The sequence below is a fragment of the Haliaeetus leucocephalus genome, unplaced genomic scaffold (assembly GCF_000737465.1).
Source record: "Haliaeetus leucocephalus isolate CR32 unplaced genomic scaffold, Haliaeetus_leucocephalus-4.0 Scaffold2, whole genome shotgun sequence".
Taxonomy (NCBI): domain Eukaryota; kingdom Metazoa; phylum Chordata; class Aves; order Accipitriformes; family Accipitridae; genus Haliaeetus; species Haliaeetus leucocephalus.
In genome coordinates this window covers 14,255,782-14,271,932 of record NW_010972438.1, presented here as the reverse complement: position 1 = coordinate 14,271,932, position 16,151 = coordinate 14,255,782, and the positions used below count along the sequence as shown (strand labels likewise).

Sequence of the window (16,151 nt, the reverse complement as noted above, 5' to 3'; positions counted from 1 at the left end):
TAGATTTAGCTTAACGCAAATTGAAATAATTGATCCTGCTTGCTTAGGACTTTGGCAGCTTGCAGGGCTCTCCTGCCTAGGCAGTGAGCCTGCCTTTCCAAATACCTGATTGTGAAAGACTCAGTAGGTGAATGCTACACCCCAACTGGCTTTAGGGCTCAATTCTGTACAGTGAATCCCAGTAACAGTATGTAATCTTGTAAATGACAGTTCAGGCAATTATAACCATTACTCATTTTCTTTCTCAAAAGATCTTCAGTGTATTTTGAGCAATTGCTCTTGACCTGGACTGTACAGAAAGGCAGTTTTTTTCTCCAGTATTTTCATGCTAGCTTTTGTTTACAGCAAGAAGATGGGAGCCCAGAGAGTGGTGGATAACGAATCTATCACAAGTCAGTGGCTCTTGAATACAAAATAAGGGAAACTGATCACTGATTCATGCCCATTGCCTTCATTAAAAAAAAAAAAAAAAAATTCACCTTGTTGCAAACTGTAAATGAGCAGTGCATCTTGGAGCTTTGTGCAGCGAGTGGCTGGTGATTAATTGAGTTTTAATAGCGTAGCTGATAAAATCTATTGCATTTTTAGGAATTGTGGAGCCTGTTAATATAGTAGACAACGGAGATGGCACCCACACGGTGGTGTACACCCCTACGCAGGAGGGACCATACATGATCTCTGTCAAATATGCTGATGAAGAGATTCCTCGCAGGTAAGGTGATGAAGATAAACTTAGATGAACTGAAGATTTAATGACCTGATTGTGCTCTCCCAGCACATGAGCACCGTTTAAGGGCTGGCTGTGGTGCTTTCTACTTAACCAGTGCAGCTCCTTGCACGACTTCAGGGTTCAGCAGTGGTTTGAGCCTGCTGCTCCCACAGCAGAGATGCCGTGGGGGAGCTGTATCCGCACCTCAGTGTGTACTGCAGTAACCATCAGCCATCGACTTGGGAGGAGGGGGCAATAATGGGTTTCCCTTTAAGTCCCTTCAAGGTGAAGGTGCTTCCTACGTATGATGCCAGTAAAGTGACAGCGAGCGGACCAGGTCTCAGTTCCTATGGCATACCAGCCAGCCTGCCTGTGGAGTTTGCTGTGGATGCTAAGGACGCCGGGCAGGGGCTTCTGGCTGTACAGATCACTGTAAGTAACTACAAAACCACACAGGAGTGGAAACACATTGTTCTAGGGGGGCACGAGTGGCTCCTATAGGAAGTGTCCACAGCTGTACTCTGACATACCCAGTGTCCTGGAGACTGGGCTGCTGGCTGGACCTTAAGCTCTGGTACAGGAAAGTCTTGCATTCTGTGTTGGTGAAGCTCTTGAGGTTGCTTTTATGAGACCTCTGTCTTAAAGTCATCACCCATGCTGTATTTGGCTCTTGGTTAACCTTGCACTCTGCAAATGCCCAAAATGAGATAAATAGTTTCTTTTAAGATTATGAAAATGCTGGAATTTGAAATGGAGACAGCCTTCTAGCAGTGTAGTTCAGCAAGGCCGTGAGATAACATCCACACTGAGCATTACATGATGATAAATTAACAAACAAGTCTCCCTCAGGGTTGCCAAAAGTCATAAGCTGCTTAAGGAGATAGTACAGGAATGTTTTTATTTTACTTTTGTTATTGCTTTTCCTGAAATTTCTGGTGCCTGGACTCTGTGGCCTCAGCAAAAAAGTCTCTGGTTAGTGGGCCATAAAGCACGTTTGTCAGCTCTGGCATGCCTAGGTCATGGCATGGCCAGTTGTACTTGCCCTTCTGCATTCTTGCTCCCATGCTGTCCCAATGTCTGCTCAGGTGCAGCAAAGCAGTTGCCTTTATTCTGGCATGCAAGGGTGCTCTTAAAGGATCCAAAATGCTTATCAGAGCTCCCAGCCTGGCTGCAGCTTTGAAGATCAAGTTCCACAAGTCTTGCATGGTGGGAGTGCATAGGTGATTCTCCTCACAGTATTTGTTTGCTTCTTGTTCTGGGCTGTTGAATGTCAAATGTTTCACAAACCTTCCTGAAAGAAGTAAGCTCTTTTGTGCTCTACCTAAAATCTCAAGTCCTTTACAGCTTGTACTGTACCCCAGGCAGTGTTAAGTCATAAAATGCAGAACAGGGTCAACATGCAGTTACCTGTAAGCAGGCCTGGAAGATGTTCTAAAATGCTTCACGCTTTGCAGCTGATGAGTTGCACTGAAAGCTGAGGCTGAGAGTAGCTCTGTCAGAAACGTTATGCACAGTGCTGATCTTGGTTGTATATATGAAAGCTTGATGCCGAAGCTCAGATTTGTATTGTTTATGCATCTCTAATTCTTGTATTCAGTGTAGAAATGGTAGTTGAAGGGACTACGAAGACCTGATTTTAACTGTAGACCTTGCAGTGTGTCAGGAGCTGGGTGCCTCATCCAGTAGGGTTGACGGCAGACTCCAGTAATGCTTCCCCTGACCTCAAACCTTTATGGGAGCAGCTGGTCAAAGCTACCCAGTGCTTGTCAGGATGGAGCTGCACAGTCTGGCTCCTGATCTGTGTCTCAGGGACCTGGGAAGTATTCTTCATTTCCAGCAGCGATATGACAATGAAGCCTAAAACTTCTTACAGTTAATATCAAGTTCATTAAAATGGCTTGCTGCATCTTATAAACATTCTCATATCAAACAAAGGGTAGTTAGTGATAGCACTGATTGTTTTATAGTGGTCTGATATCTTTTTGCTCCTAATAGTCTATTCCTGGTACTAGTCCTTGAGAGAAATATATTTAACCCTCAAAAAGCTGCAGTTCTGTATCTGTTTGAGACTATCTAAATATGGTTGTGAACAGATTTGCTGCCCTGCTAAAGGAATTCATAACTGACTTCATAGGGCCTAAATCTTCTGTTTTGCAACAGGACCAAGAGGGCAAACCTAAGAGAGTGGACATTCATGACAACAAGGATGGCACTTACACAGTCACCTACGTCCCCGACAAAACAGGCCGCTATACGATTGGTGTGAAGTATGGTGGAGATGATATCCCATCCTCTCCCTATCGGATCCGGGCGTCTCCAGCTGGGGATGCCAGCAAGTGTTTGGCCACAGGTGAGTGTTGGCTCCTCTCTGTTGCTGCTGTTTGTACTTGGTGTAAAGCTGCCTTCTGAGCATGGTACAGTTGATGTAATGGGTGTAGAAGATGCTAGAGACTTGTGTAATCTGGCTGCTCTTACAAGAGGGGCTTTCCTAAAGATAAAGAAGCATCCACCCTGTGGGTGAGCAGGAATCTCTTGTAGTCTCTAGCAAAATCTTTCAAAACTGCCTGGGTGGTTATAAACAGCTAGATGCAACTGAAGTCTGATGCTTATTTTGGCCTAGATAAATCCTGCTGAGAAATGCAGTGAGTTGATTTAAAAATAACACATCTGCACACATTCACTGCATCACACCTCTTGCACTGCTAGTGTTGCAAGAAGCTATTCGTTCGCAGCAAGAATAGAATTAATTCTGAGGATGTAAGTAGCTGGCCATGTGCTTCTGCATTAGCAAAGCCTGTTCAGGCTGGGTGTTACTAGTGGAGGTTTCTGCTGCTTTTCTGGCTGGTCAAGGTTGGCCAGGGTCTGAACAGACTTTTGGAAGGCATGGGTGGAAGGAGAGAACCTAAAGATAAGATGTTACTACAACTCAGAAAAATCATTGCCTCAAAAATCAGTGCCTTGGTGTAGGGGAGGGGACTCCAAATTTGTTGCTGTAGGAGCACACTTACAGCTTTGACCCATACCCATTCTCAGGATGAGTGGTCATCATGCGGCTTTGGGCTGGCCACCATGGCACGCTGCCACCTCCCAGCCAGCCAGAGGCTGTGGCAGGGAGCAGAAGTGACAGAAACTAGTTACAAGAATGCCACTGAATGTTAAATCCCCTGATTTTAAAATAAATAAGGCAAGACCAAATTGAACAGGGAAACTTAATCTGTGGTTGTAGACCTGCGAGAGTGTCTGGCCATTGTGCTGACCTGCATCATGCAGTTAGAGCATACCTGATGCCTGTCCAGCAGCTGGCTGCTTTCAAGCTTGCTTAAACAGAAATATATTCCTGGCACAATGGAAAACACAGAGCAGTATCCCCTTTGCTTCAAAAATTTGTTTAAAAGAGACCTTAATGGCTGAATCTGATACTCTTCCAAGTAACTCAAGTCACGAACTATTCAAAATAACTGCAATGGAGATTACTCTCAGATGCCAGCTTAAATTTCCCCTTTCCAAGAAGTGCCTCTGACTCTCTGCTGTAAAGCAGAAATACAATCGCTGTAGGAGTAGATGCTGGAATACTGTCAAGGTATTAAAATGGCAGGTTCATTGCCACGTGAAAACAAGCCATTTACCTGGTAACAAGTGCTGGTCAAAAGCAGGACTATTAAATATGTACTGCAAATAAGACTTAATAGTTCTCATTTAAACGCAGGGTTCTTCAGGCTGGATCTGATTGTTACAATTTGGATGTTGTTTCATGATTTTCCTTTTTTTGGGATGTGTGGCAGAACAGTGGAAAATCATTTGTGGGTAATGTGAGAGGAAACATGGCCATGGTTGCTACTGTGCCCTTTTGTAGCTGCTTACACAGGGTTTATGTTAAAGCAGTGACAGCCGAGTCGCTGGCTGGGGCAGAAGATGGTGCCTTTGGCTCTGCATAAAGGAGTATGAGGATAAAAGTATGGGTTAAGGAATTGCTTTCTTCAAACTTAGCTTTTTTCCACTCTGTTCTTGTCCAGCCTCTGTGATTGCAGAGGAGAAGGAAGGCTGGTGGCCGGCTGTCACGTGCCACTGTGCTGACCAACACTATGAATGTCCCTTGTTGTACATCTGCTCCCAAAACCATGTGCGTGGGTCCCTGGGACCGGCATTTTGGTGCCGTGCTTCCCAAGCACCTCATGGGCAGCTTGCCTGGGAAAACTGTCCTCTGAACGCTTTCTGTAATGAAAATTGCCTTGTAGGTCCTGGAATTGCACCCACTGTGAAGACTGGTGAGGAGGTTGGTTTTGTGGTAGACGCCAAATCAGCAGGGAAGGGAAAAGTGACGTGCACCGTCCTGACGCCAGATGGGACAGAAGCTGAAGCAGATGTTGTTGAAAATGAGGATGGGACTTACGATATCTTCTACACCGCCGCCAAACCAGGAACCTATGTGATTTATGTCCGCTTTGGTGGGGTGGACATTCCCAACAGTCCTTTCACCGTCATGGTAAGCCAGCTCTGCTCTGAAAATACCTCCTACTCGGATTCCTGCTGCCACGTTTTATTTAGTGATGGGTTAACTCTGTGTGTAAATGTTTGTTTAGGCATTTATGACACTAGCAGGAGCTAATGAATTCTTGTTACTTGCAGAGCTTGTTTTGAGCAGGCAATGCAGTTAAGTGAAGAGGGATAGAAGCCATCAGAGGATGAAGACTTGGCTTCTCTGAACAAATTCATTTTTCATTTCCTGACCATGTAGTTCTTTTTCTAAATGATGTAAGGGTGGTTGTAATCGGCTTCTACGGCTAATTACTTCAGCCGTTGTCAGATACGGTGCTCTGACTTGTCTGTCTCACCCTTTATAACGTTGACCCCAAAATAAGGAACAGTGTGCTGACAGATCCCAGGGAAGCAGGCTGTTAGCTCACACTTAAAAATTATTTGCAAGTGCTAGTTAAACTGTTACAGCCAAATCCCCCTCCTTCTAATTATGTTCCTTCTAACACGCAGTACTTCAGCATGTTTGGGTTTGAAAAGCAGACAAAACCCCAGCCTCTCTGAGGGAGCAGACTACGTGCCTCTCAGGGCTCACAGAAGCCCTCCACGTGAAGAACAGCTCTCAGTGCTGGCAAAACAAGCCTTGGTCTTGTAATCTCAGCTGAGGTGGCTCCAGTGCGTTTCGATCGTGAAACCACACGGCCATAGTTGTGCCGGGTCTGGCTGGAGCCCGCGGGCGAGTCCTTGGGGCCAGGCATGCCGGCTCTTCCTACCTGCCGCCCTGGCAGATCGCTGCCCGTGTCTCTGAAGATTTCCATGAGAAAAATGACTCCCTTGGTCGCAATTCAAAGCTCACCGCAGGAAATGCCTCTCGAGGTCAGGGAGCCCGCTCCCAGCCAGCCAAAATTCCCACTTCCTAGCTGACTGATACAGTACGTGTTTGACTTGGGTGTCTCAGCTGGGGACAGAGAGCAGTGAAAGAGCAGTATTTCTGTTTTGCGTTGGTTTTCTTAGAGGAGTCTTTCCATGCGTAAGTTCCCAGCAGGTTATTTTGTTAGGGTGGTTTGCAGTGGTGTAAACGGGCAGGAGGAGCTGGGTGCGTGGGTGCCAGCCCCAGCCACTCTTGTTGGGTTAAGTGGGGGAGATGGGAATTTGCAAGTCATCCTCTTGGCATGCCTGGTGGGAAGGGAGGCTGCGCCCGGGGAAAACACATTCCGTATCTTGACGACGCTATCCCAGCCATGAATCAGAAGAATAGCTTTGCAGCTATGACTGGACGTGGGCTGGGTCGTTCACCCAAGTGTATGAGCCGGGAGCAGCCTTCCCACAACGGCAGGCTCCCCTGCCTCCCAGCTCACACGCTGTGCTGCGCGGTGCTTGGGGACTTGCATCTTAGGTTTAAATCTTTCGCTTCCTGCCCTGCAACCGTCCCATAAAAAAGCAACTCTGAAATTCAATTCCATCAGTGTTTAGGCACTGCTTTCCAGATTCCCTCCCAAGCTCCCAACAATGGCACGTACCAGCTTTGTCCCTTTGCTGTGCTGCTGGTGGCTTCCCCCAGTGCCCAATGCCTGCGGATACGGGCAGTTTCCCAGCTCCCCGGCTGGATCCAGGTCCTTGCGATGGCGAGAGGACTGGGAGGGCTGCGTGGTGGGCGGAAGGTGTTGAGGAGCTGGAAGGAGCTGTGCGTTCTGTACTGTGAAAGGTGGGAATGTCTCCGTGCCAGAATAACACCTAACCTGCCTTTACCCCTGCCCAGGCTGTAGATGCAGATGATGCCACCGTGCGGTCGCAGGAGCCAGTGGGCGCCTCTCCCCCCGGATTCCGCCCTTGGGTACACAATTTTTACATTTTTCAGCTGTTTTTCCCCCATCTGTGTTTCATTTCAGATGACAGCCTGCTTCTTGGGACTGCTTGAATTGCTCTGATCATTGTGTTCATTCTTTGTTTGATCAGTTGTTCTTGGGATCCAGACCTTGTTTTTTCTTTGCTGCTTGAAGGGAGTCTCCAAATAAACTCTCATTTAAACACGAAGAGGATCATTATACCTACAGCTTCTACTTCTGCAATGTCTACTGTTGGCAAAAGCAACCTGAGTGCATCGCTTTGTTTTCCCAGTAAAATAGCACAGTGTCTTGAGTCCAGAGTCGCATTGTGAAACTTGTTTCTTTTGTCCATTTTATGTTGCAATCACTCTGCCCCACTCAAAAATCACTTTCTCTTCCAGGCCTTAAGCAACTAAATCCTTTCAGATGGAGTCACTTTGGGTCTTGTGTGCGCTACGTTGTCTTCCATCCCTTTGTGTTCCATTTTTATCTCTTAACTTTTTTCCAGCATGTCTTCCATTCGCACCGTGTTTGATTCGCTCTGCCTCTGCGGTGTGGTGGTCTTATGAAGGAGAGCTTGGCTGGACGCTGCTCTGAGTGAGCCCAGTCCTGTGGCTGGCTGCGATAATCACCGCACGCGCTCTCCTGCTTGTGCTTACAGCGGAGTTGCTCAGTGCTCATTTGGGTCTACCATCCTTTTTGAAGTGTCCCATCCTTTTGCTTCCTTTAGGTCACAGAAGAAGCTTATGTTCCTGTTGGTGACATGAACGGCATGGGATTCAGGCCCTTTGATATGGTTATCCCTTTTGCCGTAAGGAAAGGAGAAATAACAGGTACCTGGAGTACGCATAGCCTCTTGGGGAGGTTTTGCTTTTTGTTAGCATGTTTATCCATTTGCAGCTAACAGTCTGGGTGGTCTAGACCACAGCGTGTGGGGGAGGACTGTATCCTGCCAGCAGCTTAGTTGTTTAATTTCACATCAAGTGGCACCCGCTGAGGGTGAGTAGGATATGCCCCACTGATGGTTTGAGTTAAATGAGGGCATTCTTGGTGCTGCTGTGGTCCTCAGTGCTAAACTGTGGGCTACTGCACTGTAGGACCTCTTGCTGCCTTTTCCCCTCTGGAGCAGCTACATGCATCCTTGATAAGCTCCGTTATTTGTCTTGTGCAGATGCTGCAAAAGTCTAATCCTGCATTCCTGTCACATACCTTCTCCAAAGCAGGTGACCCCTCTTCCACAGGTCTGGCAGCTGAGAGCATCACCCCAGTAACACCCCGGTTGCACTAAGCTCCTGCACACACCGGCTGTGTCCCCTCCTGCCCTCTAGCTCGGCAATCCCACCCCAAGCCCTGGTCTCTCCCTGCTGAAGGGTCAATTGACCTTTCCTTTTCAAAAGAGCCGCAGGAGAGGGAGCGTCTTGTGACAAGGTAGATCGGTGCCTTTCCTGGGGCTTGCCGTGGAAATTTCAGTGGCTGAAGCAAACAGCCCTGCCTGTAGAGTTTGTAAGGTCACAGGACTGTTTGCCAGATGTCTACCGCTGTGTTGTATTCATGTAGCTTAAGTAGAAAACATGTCTGGTTAGTGTTCCCATTAGTCTCCTATTTGTGCCTGTGGGTAAGGAATTTAACAATTTAAAATGCTTGTTTAAAATGGCTAGACAATCTTCGTGGGTGGGAGAGGGGAAGCAGGCAGCTTCTCCTTCTGTAACTCCCACGGTGGATTTTTGTAGGTGAAGTACACATGCCCTCTGGAAAGACGGATACGCCTGATATTGTGGATAACAAAGACGGCACAGTAACAGTGAGATATGCTCCTACTGAGGTCGGGCTGCATGAAATGCACATAAAATATATGGGAAAGCACATCCCAGGTGAGTCTGACAAAGCAGGTGACTCAAATCCAAGTGCAGTGTCTTGCTGATGCATCTGCTCCCTGTTAGGGTTTCTATAGCTTAGCTGTATATGCTGCAGTAAGAACTGCCCAGGACATCTTATCATTCAGCAGCAGTTCATCTGCAAGCAGTCCAGAGAGAAACTAAAGCAAAGGAGTAAGCGCTGGCACATGTGAGCTTCCATTGTGGTTTAATAGTACCAGCCAGGCTTAAAATGGATTTTGGTTTTGGAAACTAGCTTTTGTGGCATTTTATTATGAAGAACAAACGTACAATTTTCAAACTACTGTTTTTTTCAGGTTGAAATTTACTGCCGCGGTGCTCAACAAAACCAGTGGTTACAGTATATGTTTACCCTTAAAACTGCATTGGCATAAAATCTCCAATCTATGGGGAGGACTAAGTGGCTGAAACACTATAGTTACTCTTTCCATTTCATTGCAGTAAAATAAAACGGACATGTACACTATGCTGTAATCTTTCTTTCTTCCTGGCTGCTTCTTAACAAACAGAAACCACCGCCTTTCATTCCTGTTCTCTTCTTTGTCCTTACTTCACCAGCTCCCCAGCTGAAGTTCTGCCTCGCCTGGAGGCTGGGGCTGCCCCGCCGTTCTCTGAGCGTGCCGACTGCGTGGGGCTGGGGCAAAAAGGGGCAGATCTGCAGAAGGATGTGTAGACATGAGACAAAAATACCTTCAGCACTGCCTGAACTGGGCTGCTTGTTCTGTTGGCGTACAGAAACGCAGGATAACTTTGACTGAAGCAGGGAGCACGATAATGTGATGCGTGGTGCTTCTTCAGTATCTTCAGCACTTTGTATGGATATAGCACCTCCATTAAGTGCCAAACCGTTGGAGGTATTGGATCAGTAAGACCATTACCCTGTGCCTGGACAGAAGGATGATGTGCCGTAATGTTTCCTTCTTGAAGGCTATCATGAATCAAACTTGCTACTGTCTCAGCAGCAAAAGCTAGCTTTGGACTTAAGAGCTATCTGCCTTTTTTTGAAACCATTATTGGCTGTTGGTGACTGTACTTTTTGTTCTTGTGCACCAGCTTAGCTAATCTGAGGCTGGCAAATGTGTTTTTGGATACCCTTCAAATTTGCTAGTTCAGGTTCATTGAGTCAGACAATGTGCTGTGCTAGTTCCTAATTCTGAGCTACCAAAATTCAGGATCTGTGCCTGAACTGAAAGCCTGCTTCTGAGTCATGTTCTGATTTAATGTGCTAAAAATAAAACTTGTAACGAATAAGACCCTTTACAACATCATTGAAGCTTATCTCTGGTAATTTGAGTAACACTTACTTTGTCATGACTGAATGAGGAACAAATTGTTGAGAATTATCTTTTGAAGATGAAAGGGGAGGCTTACTCAGTTTTTTTTAAGTGCATTACAGTCACATAAAGGTTCTTCAAATATCAAGTAGTGAGAGTGGCATTTAAGAACGTGGGTATCAGTGAGCATAAGAATAAGGTCCTGTTATGTCAGAGCAGCTTGATATCTGTTTCGTTCTTGTAGTCCAGGCCACTCATCCTTAAAAATGCTTCTTTTGTTTTGTTTTTTTCCTTTAGAGAGCCCTCTGCAGTTCTATGTGAATTATCCAAACAGTGGCAGTGTGTCTGCTTATGGGCCTGGCCTCATTTATGGGGTTGCCAATAAACCAGCAACTTTCACCATTGTCACAGAAGATGCAGGAGAGGGTAAGTCTGTTCTTCAAACCCATCGTACCCCAAACTAGAAACTTCTTGGAAGTGTAACACATGTCAGCATTACTTTGCATTCATCTGTCCAGCTATGAATCTCTGGTGTGATACAAATGACTTGTGCAAATATCAGGCTGTATCTTGCGGTAAAAACTGGTTTACTACCTCTTCCCAAGAGCAGTAGAAGTACCCTGTGGCACAGGGTGCAAATGATTCATTTAATTAAAAAAAAAATGAAGGCAGCTTAGATCTAGTGGGTGATGACTGGATGTGGAATCACTGTTAAGTAAATCTAACGGACTGAATAGAGTTGGGGTCGTAGAGGATTGGCCTGAGCTCTTTTTGCTGCTGTCCTTTGAAAACATGCATCTAAGCTGCATTTTCAGTATCAAGTACTGGATCTTCCTTTTTGGACCAAGTCTTTGGGCTTGATGTGCTCAAAGATTTACAGAAGTGCTGTTCTTGTTTCCTAGGTGGGCTGGACTTGGCTATTGAAGGACCTTCAAAAGCAGAGATCAGCTGCATTGATAACAAAGACGGGACGTGCACAGTCACGTACCTGCCTACTCTACCTGGGAACTACAGCATCCTGGTCAAGTACAATGACAAGCACATCCCAGGCAGTCCGTTCACGGCCAAGATCACAGGTAGAAAGTTTAGAGTTCTGGAAGCACTTCATAAATTAACCTCTGATACCAGGGGGACCTGGTTTGTGGCAGGAACATGAAGTCCTTTGACTTGTTCTGCACTTAACCTTGTAATATTTTCTGACTTGTTTCTCTTTATATATTCAGATGATAACAGAAGACGGTCCCAGGTTAAGCTTGGTTCTGCTGCTGACTTTTTGTTGGACATCAATGAGACTGATCTCAGTCTCCTAACAGCCAGCATTAAAGCCCCATCAGGTCGTGATGAGCCTTGTCTTCTGAAGAGGCTACCCAATAACCATATTGGTAAGCTCTGGCAGTCCTGATCTGAGAGAGTAGTGTATAGTAGCCTCTATGTCAGTTTGCTCTGCTGTGTAAAATGACTGACTTCTGCTTCTTCCCAGAAGAGCGTTGTCAAACCAAGTGGTTGATATTGTTTGGTACAGTTGGCCAAAGACAGAAGAGTATGAAGAATGACCTCTTGTGTTAGCTTGCATGTGACATGCCAGGTTGTGATTGAAGTGATTTTTGTCAGCATATGTGAATGGGCCTGTGGCCCATTTGAGAGCAACACTTCAACATGTGTAAAGAGAGTGCTCTTTCAGTATTTAATTTCTTGGTGTGATTAAGGCATTTAAATCAAGTATAAAAATTAAGTAAGTTTGTCACATTTCTCTGCTTTGTAGGCATCTCATTCATTCCACGGGAAGTAGGAGAACATCTGGTTAGCATCAAGAAAAACGGGAGTCACGTACCAAACAGCCCTGTAACAATCATGGTGGTCCAGTCTGAGATAGGAGATGCCAGACGAGCAAGAGTTTTTGGACGTGGCTTGGTAGAAGGACGAACCTTTGAAATGTGTGACTTCATTGTAGATACAAGAGATGCAGGTTAGTTCCATCGCAAAGGGGCTGAGAGATATGTATCCTCTCTAAATGGGAGCATTGTCTCCCTCAGTGTGTGACCACCAGGTCACAAGCTGCAAAGCAGCAGATGCAAGTAGTGTGTTAAGCATGCATGGTCATTGTTGTCAGTTATTAACTATAGACAATGCTATTAACTTCTAAAATGCTTTGCATTGTCTTTGGCTGATGTCTTCCATTACAGCCAACAGGGACTGTCACTGAGGCACTGATGAAGCTTTTCTTTCATTTGATGGTGCTGGTTCTAGTATCGTTGTGTACAGCAAGAAGGAAATGAAGAAGATATTTCCTGTTGGTTTAATGTGGAGCCTTGGCCTCAGTCTTTGAAGCTAACTTTTCAACATTAATGAAATAAAAGGGATATGGTCAGCGCATTTTAGGAGCTGAATGCATGCTGTGCCTTGAATATCTGACAGATTAGGACAACAAAAATGTCATTCAGGCGTCATGCAACTCCCATGTGCCCATTATGATACAAACCTACCAGCTAGCTACTGCTATGGGTTTGGACTATTTTATGTCAAATGTATAACAGCACTATGGAAATCTGAGGCTAACTTAGCTGTATTGTAGGTTATGGTGGCATCTCACTGGCAGTTGAAGGACCTAGCAAGGTAGATATCCAAACTGAAGACCTAGAAGATGGAACTTGCAAAGTGTCCTATTTTCCAACTGTACCTGGTGTGTACATTGTGTCCACTAAATTTGCAGATGAACATATTCCAGGTAAGCAGAAGTGTTTGGCAACTTTTTGGTTAGTACAACAAAAGTCTTACCAGCGCACTGGAGCTGTGGGTGGGCTGTGTGATCTGACTCGGACTATAAATCCCAAAGATTCAAGGAGGTCCTACCAGTACCCTCCACAAGCAGCAAGCATCCAAAACTGTTTTGGTTACATGGGTGTATTCCACTTGGACCTGACTGTTAGCTGGCTCTAAAACTTCTCCTATGATCCACTACAAGTCAGTGGAAGCTTTCACTCATCCCCTCGATGCAGTGTGTAATGAGCAGAGGAGGAATGACTTACTGTGGTACTTACAGGCAGCCCATTTACTGTGAAGATAAGTGGTGAAGGAAGAGTTAAGGAGAGCATCACACGAACAAGACGGGCTCCCTCTGTTGCAACAGTAGGAAGCATATGTGATCTGAACCTAAAGATTCCAGGTGAGCAACATCCTTATACCCATAACCATAACTTGCACTGAAATAGCGTGCGTGTACCTGAAGCAGTGGAAATAGGAACTTCAGTGTTGTTAAGACATCCTCATATTAAGATAGTTTAGGAAAGAAACACTGGTAGTGGGGTCTCTTTGCAAGGTTAACAATAAGCCGTGATCAAAATATTGAGAAATAAATAGTAGGGAGGCCTTAATCTATTCTGTGTACAGCAGGCTGGAGAATGGGCTGCACAGCTCACCCTGTCTCCAGGGTTTTAAGATCATCATGTTGGCTGTTAAGTGTTTGTAAATGTGAATCACATAGGCCAGTCTTGGCTGGCTGCACTTACCCAGCCTTTTCATCTGTCTCCATAGCACCTGGTAAGCTGTAACTGGCCGGGCTTGCTGCTCAGCACCACGCATCTAGCTGAGCATACAGACTGGTACCTACATGCCTCTTCTGTCATTTGTGCTGTGCAATCACTTGAGCTCAGGTCCTGCTTCCAAAAACAAAATACCAAAACCCTTTGTCACTTTCTAATCTGCATTTTTTATTCTTTTCTTGTTAGAAATTGATTGTGGGGATATGACAGCCCAGGTAACTAGTCCCTCTGGAAGAAACTTTGATGCCGAAATTGTAGAAGCTGACAAAAACACCTATTGTGTCCGCTTTGTGCCACAAGAAATGGGGGTCCACACCGTGGATGTCAAATACAGAGGGCAGCCGGTGCCGGGCAGCCCATTCCAGTTCACCGTGGGGCCGCTGGGCGAGGGAGGAGCCCATAAAGTGAGAGCTGGAGGCCCAGGGCTGGAGCGTGGAGAGACGGGAGTCCCAGGTGAGTCCTCTGCTCTCGCCAGGCTCCAGTGCCTGCGGTGTGCCAGTGTGCAGCGCAGTGCTTTGGTTTCTGTTGGCCTCTCCTCTGAGAGCTTGAGCAGAGCTTGGGGTAACACCGTAGGGTCACCCCAAGCCAGGGGTGGTTGGTGGAGAAACACGGAGAAATAATATTGCTGCGTCATGCAGATGGAGAAGTCTGGAAATCCACGGTTTGGAAAGCGACTGCTCTCTTGGGATGAGCTTGAAGTTGTAAGGTGTGTTATACAGGGCTGATAGACCTAATTCAAGGCTAATAGAAGCCTCCTGGAGAAACTGCTAAGTGTTATCACCCAGGGTGGTGGGACAAGGTACCGTTCCTCATACACGTAAGTATGGGATGCTGCACGGTCTGTTAGGGAGAAGCTGCCAACCCAGCAGCAGCAAACTTACTCTTGCATGTGCTCTTGTGTGCTTCAACAGCCGAGTTCAGTATATGGACACGGGAAGCTGGAGCTGGAGGACTTTCTATTGCTGTAGAAGGCCCAAGTAAAGCAGAAATCGCCTTTGAAGACCATAAAGATGGATCTTGTGGTGTATCATACATAGTTCAAGAGCCAGGTACCTACCAAGACCAAATCACACTGAAATGACACTGAATGCTACTCTGAAATAAACTAAGGACACTCACTGCTTCTTTTCTCTCTGCAGGCAACTATGAGGTGTCCATAAAGTTCAATGACGAGCACATTCCTGAAAGCCCCTACCTGGTTCCCGTCATCGCCCCCTCCGATGATGCTCGCAGGCTCACTGTCACTAGCCTTCAGGTGAGACATAAGGAAACATCTCCACAACTTGCCACACAGACTGATTTCGTCCTTGTTCTCCGAGACCAAAATGGTTGTCCTTTCTTCTCAGTAATAGCCTTGCCTTGGTTGGTGCTTGTTTTCAAGCTCAGCTTGCAGCCAGAAAGAGGTTTTTGGCAGCTGGCCCCTTGGAACTTGGGCAGGTAGAGCTGGCCCAGCTCTGGCTAGCCAGAATTTGAAGGCAGAAGGTTCAACTGAGCGTATTACAGGTGGTAATACTTGGGAATTAAGAATAACAGGCTCTTTACCCCATTAGCTAGGGGAAGGCCAAGGAGAACTGAAACATGAACGTGAACTAGCAGGGATCATGCTGGTCCTGAGTTAGTCGGTTGGCACGTGGACTGAAGAGCTGGGTTTCCACAGGTGAGGCAGCGTAGGGCTGCGTGGTTGGGACGTTGCTGTAGCCTTGCTGGAGCTTTTGTGTGGGCAGATGGAGGGGGCCCTGCCGTGAGGTCAGAGTGCAGGTTTGCTCTGGCTGACGTCACGAAACCACACAGTCGCAGCTCAGATGACTCATGAACAGTAGCGAATCTCAGAGTGAGTCACAGCTTTGTAGTTGGTCTGGGCACATCTGTTAACCTCACCATATCATTTTTGTATGTGTGTGGTTACGTGAATTAAAATAAAACTAACATTAAAGGCCTGACTTAAATCTCCAAAGCCAGAAACTTGGATGTGAGACTGAGAATCTGTGTCTAAATATACTGTACCTCAGTCCTCATCAAGCGGTGATAAGCAATTAGTACTTCAGTTGAGGCTTTTTTTGGATACGTCCCAGCTGTGGTCCCCAGGAGTTTGCCTAGGCTGCAGGACTCCTTCGCCTTGGCTGTGTAAATGAATCATGACAGCCTGATCTGATAGTATCTCTTCAAACCAGGAGTTACAAGGGCGTTAATTAGTCGCTGTGGTATTGATGTTTGCCTTGTGTTTCATTTAAAGACTCTTTGACAGGAATACTGACTTCAGTTAAGTCCTGGAGAGGCAGATAAAGCTGAGTATTTGGTAACGGAGCGCAGTGTGAGGCATCAGCCTCCGCTAAACCTGGATCAGAGACTTGCTTTATACATTGTACCTCAGTTCTACTCAGTTGCATTTATTTCCCTCTTCAGGATTTAGTTGAAAACAAAATCAGGTAAAGTAC

At 46.1% G+C, this 16,151-nt stretch overlaps 1 protein-coding gene across 4 annotated transcripts in view; it reads left to right on the top strand.

Annotated features, from left to right (window-relative positions):
* Positions 1 to 16,151, top strand: part of FLNB (filamin B, beta) — a 73,026-nt gene that overhangs the window by 49,134 nt on the left and 7,741 nt on the right. For 3 of the 4 annotated variants that reach the window (XM_010572236.1, XM_010572253.1, XM_010572230.1), the window contains exons 26-41: positions 589 to 712; positions 985 to 1,141; positions 2,870 to 3,059; positions 4,945 to 5,192; positions 6,942 to 7,016; positions 7,739 to 7,841; positions 8,739 to 8,879; positions 10,475 to 10,603; positions 11,080 to 11,253; positions 11,401 to 11,559; positions 11,940 to 12,143; positions 12,750 to 12,902; positions 13,218 to 13,340; positions 13,903 to 14,169; positions 14,628 to 14,765; positions 14,856 to 14,971. In XM_010572236.1, the coding sequence (XP_010570538.1) occupies positions 589 to 712; positions 985 to 1,141; positions 2,870 to 3,059; positions 4,945 to 5,192; positions 6,942 to 7,016; positions 7,739 to 7,841; positions 8,739 to 8,879; positions 10,475 to 10,603; positions 11,080 to 11,253; positions 11,401 to 11,559; positions 11,940 to 12,143; positions 12,750 to 12,902; positions 13,218 to 13,340; positions 13,903 to 14,169; positions 14,628 to 14,765; positions 14,856 to 14,971 (2,501 nt within the window). The remainder of the gene's footprint in view (positions 1 to 588; positions 713 to 984; positions 1,142 to 2,869; positions 3,060 to 4,944; positions 5,193 to 6,941; positions 7,017 to 7,738; positions 7,842 to 8,738; positions 8,880 to 10,474; positions 10,604 to 11,079; positions 11,254 to 11,400; positions 11,560 to 11,939; positions 12,144 to 12,749; positions 12,903 to 13,217; positions 13,341 to 13,902; positions 14,170 to 14,627; positions 14,766 to 14,855; positions 14,972 to 16,151) is intronic. The other variant, XM_010572245.1, reaches the window with a different exon arrangement.